Source organism: Rhagoletis zephyria, unplaced genomic scaffold (genome assembly GCF_001687245.7).
Source record: "Rhagoletis zephyria isolate East Lansing unplaced genomic scaffold, Rhagoletis_zephyria_1.1 Rzeph_scaffold_00544, whole genome shotgun sequence".
Classification (NCBI taxonomy): domain Eukaryota; kingdom Metazoa; phylum Arthropoda; class Insecta; order Diptera; family Tephritidae; genus Rhagoletis; species Rhagoletis zephyria.
This window is the reverse complement of record NW_016157628.1, coordinates 33,854-36,359: the sequence shown is the minus strand read 5'-3', so window position 1 is coordinate 36,359 and position 2,506 is coordinate 33,854. Positions and strand designations below refer to the sequence as shown.

At 32.0% G+C, this 2,506-nt stretch overlaps 1 protein-coding gene and 1 long non-coding RNA gene across 3 annotated transcripts in view; both read left to right on the top strand.

Annotated features, from left to right (window-relative positions):
• Window positions 1–2,506, top strand: part of Klp54D (Kinesin-like protein at 54D) — a 113,218-nt gene that overhangs the window by 76,865 nt on the left and 33,847 nt on the right. For both annotated transcript variants that reach the window (XM_017612453.1, XM_017612452.1), the window contains exon 5: window positions 743–884. In XM_017612453.1, the coding sequence (XP_017467942.1) occupies window positions 743–884 (142 nt within the window). The remainder of the gene's footprint in view (window positions 1–742; window positions 885–2,506) is intronic.
• LOC108360239 (uncharacterized) overlaps window positions 2,070–2,506 on the top strand; it is an 8,708-nt gene continuing 8,271 nt past the window's right edge. Inside the window, exon 1 of the long non-coding RNA XR_001847074.1 lies at window positions 2,070–2,081. This is a non-coding gene — a long non-coding RNA (uncharacterized LOC108360239). The remainder of the gene's footprint in view (window positions 2,082–2,506) is intronic.

Below are 2,506 nucleotides of genomic sequence, written 5' to 3'. Positions count from 1 at the left end.
AAATCAGCTTTTAAATACTGATGCGATGATTTGGAATTTGAACGGAACAGCTGATCTCCAATTCGCTTTGAGTGAGAGCGGTGTTTATACACTCTTTCTAACTGTCTGGAGAAATAAACTACCGATTTGAAATGGAGTGTGAGCCAAAACACTTCGCTCTTTCAAAGCGAATTGAAATTCAGTTTATACATATGTTTGAATCGCGGCGAAATGAAACTTTTTAGTCCATTTATAAAAGCGTTGTATATTAAAAAGTTTTTTTTTATATTATTTATTTCTTTGTAGATTAATTGCTCATCCTCTTTTGGAACTTTGGTTCCTCTCCAAAAATATCATGAATACTCTTTATCCATACTATTGGGGACTTTAATAGATAATACAGGCGATGGTTTAAATAAACTAACTACAAATTTTGACATTTAGGATTTGACTCTTTTGTATAATTTTTCTCTGTTCAAAGCGAAAAATACTCTTTCAAGGCTCTTCTCGTAGACTTTTTAAATTTGAATATTTACGATCTGAGGATGTTCGTATGACTTTTCTCTATTCAAAGAGGAAATAAGTACTCTTTAAAGGCTCTTCCCGTAGACTTTTGTGGATTTGAATATTTCTGATCAGAGTTTTGTAGCTACGGCCGCTCGCATTTCGTATGCCGATATATTTAGTCATTTTTATATCGACACCACACTATAAATACATACATAGTAAGCAAATAAATTTATAAAGGAATATTCTTTGGCAGGTCATCGATTTGTTGAATCCGGGCTCATCGAAAAAATCACTTGCCGTGCGTTGGTCAAAGAAGTCTGGAGGATTTTTTGTGGAGAACCTTTTCACCGTAGATTGCGAAGAGTTGGATGACCTATTAGCAGTCCTAGAAGAAGGTAAGACAAAGAAAATCAGCGTATAGCAGTTGGTGAGTTATTTAACTTTATAAAAGTTATCCGAGCATAGAAATTTAGAATGAATTAATAAAATATTTAAATGAGTTTACTCAGCTGGAATAGCATCCAAAAACGTCGTTGAATTCATCCTTATCAATGGCTGCATTTTTTTATTCATTCTGAACGTTTGGAATAAACTTTTTTGTTTACTTATTCTTTAGAACGTTCCTGATGATATGTTAATGTATATTTCAAACGCGTTCTGTTTATTCCGGCTGTGAAATGGGATTATCCGGAATGTATAAAGAAACGCAGCCAATATTAATAAGGTGATGGGTTCTATGTAAATATGTAGGCCGTAATAATTTACAAAAATTATTACCTTTTTTTAAAACGATTTTATTTAACTTGTCAATCGATTTTAAACTAACTTCCCGGACTTGAAACTTTCAGGATAGTTCCAAGCACGGTGGCAATGCAATTTAAAATATATATAAACGACCGTTTCTCAACTGTTTGTTCATTTTATCTTCCATTTAAAGACAACGACTGAGCTTTGTACGCTGACTTGGCGGTAGCTGTCAGGAGTCTTAACTAACCACTTCTTCTTAAATGAGAGACATTTCACAGCTAATCTTAAAAGAACCATTAGAGCTTGCTATTCAGAATGTATAAAATAACTTCTCTACTCTCTAACGTAGCTGCGTGTTTCACTGCGCCTTAAATGTCAGCCCAATTCTGAATACTCCCGGGGAGTTTGTTCTCCGGGAATGTAGCATTTTTCTCGAAATTTTGAAGGAGGAAATTCGTACTTCGAAAGAGCTATTTGACACTTTTTTGACAGCTAAAATTAGCATTGAGACCATCAGTTATAAAATATATTTAAAGAGCTTTATGAAGTAAAATAAAAAAAATTCAATCTATGAAGCATTGTGTATTTATTTTTGAGTGTGGGTGTTCGTTAATACCCAACAAGCAAAATAAACTTAAAGAAATTTTTTTTTAAGTTTTCAATTATAAACATTAAGCTTACAAAACGTTGATTTTTTGTTTATAAAACGCTTGAAAGTAAGCGTAATATAATCAAAAAGGAACATTGGTTATACGCGTAGAAATATAAACTTGTAATAAATGTTCAAAAGAAAGCTTTTTATAAGCGTAAAAGTGTAAACTTATAATAAAGGTTCAAAAAAAGTTGTTTATAAGCGTATGAATATAAACTTACTACAAAATTTTAAAAGAAAGCTTTTCATAAACCTTTTTATAACCCTTTATTTAAAGATATTTCATTAAAAATTTATACATAGATTGCTTAACATCTAGAAACTAAAAGAAATGCGAATTTTCGACGGACTCATCTACAGTCGCGAAAATATAAATAGGGAATAGACATTTTAGCATACAAATTCACGATAACACACAAAAATTAAGCATAACAAGTAAGAAAGTCTAAGTTCGGGCGGAGCCGAACATTAAATACCCGGCGCAATTATTAAATATATGTTTTCCACCTTTCCGAAAACTACCGCTACACGATAAGCCGGGGTGTATAAATTTTAAGTAAATTAGCGTCCTTAAATTTCGAAATATTGAAGTTTCAAGCATTACTGAAATATACCGTT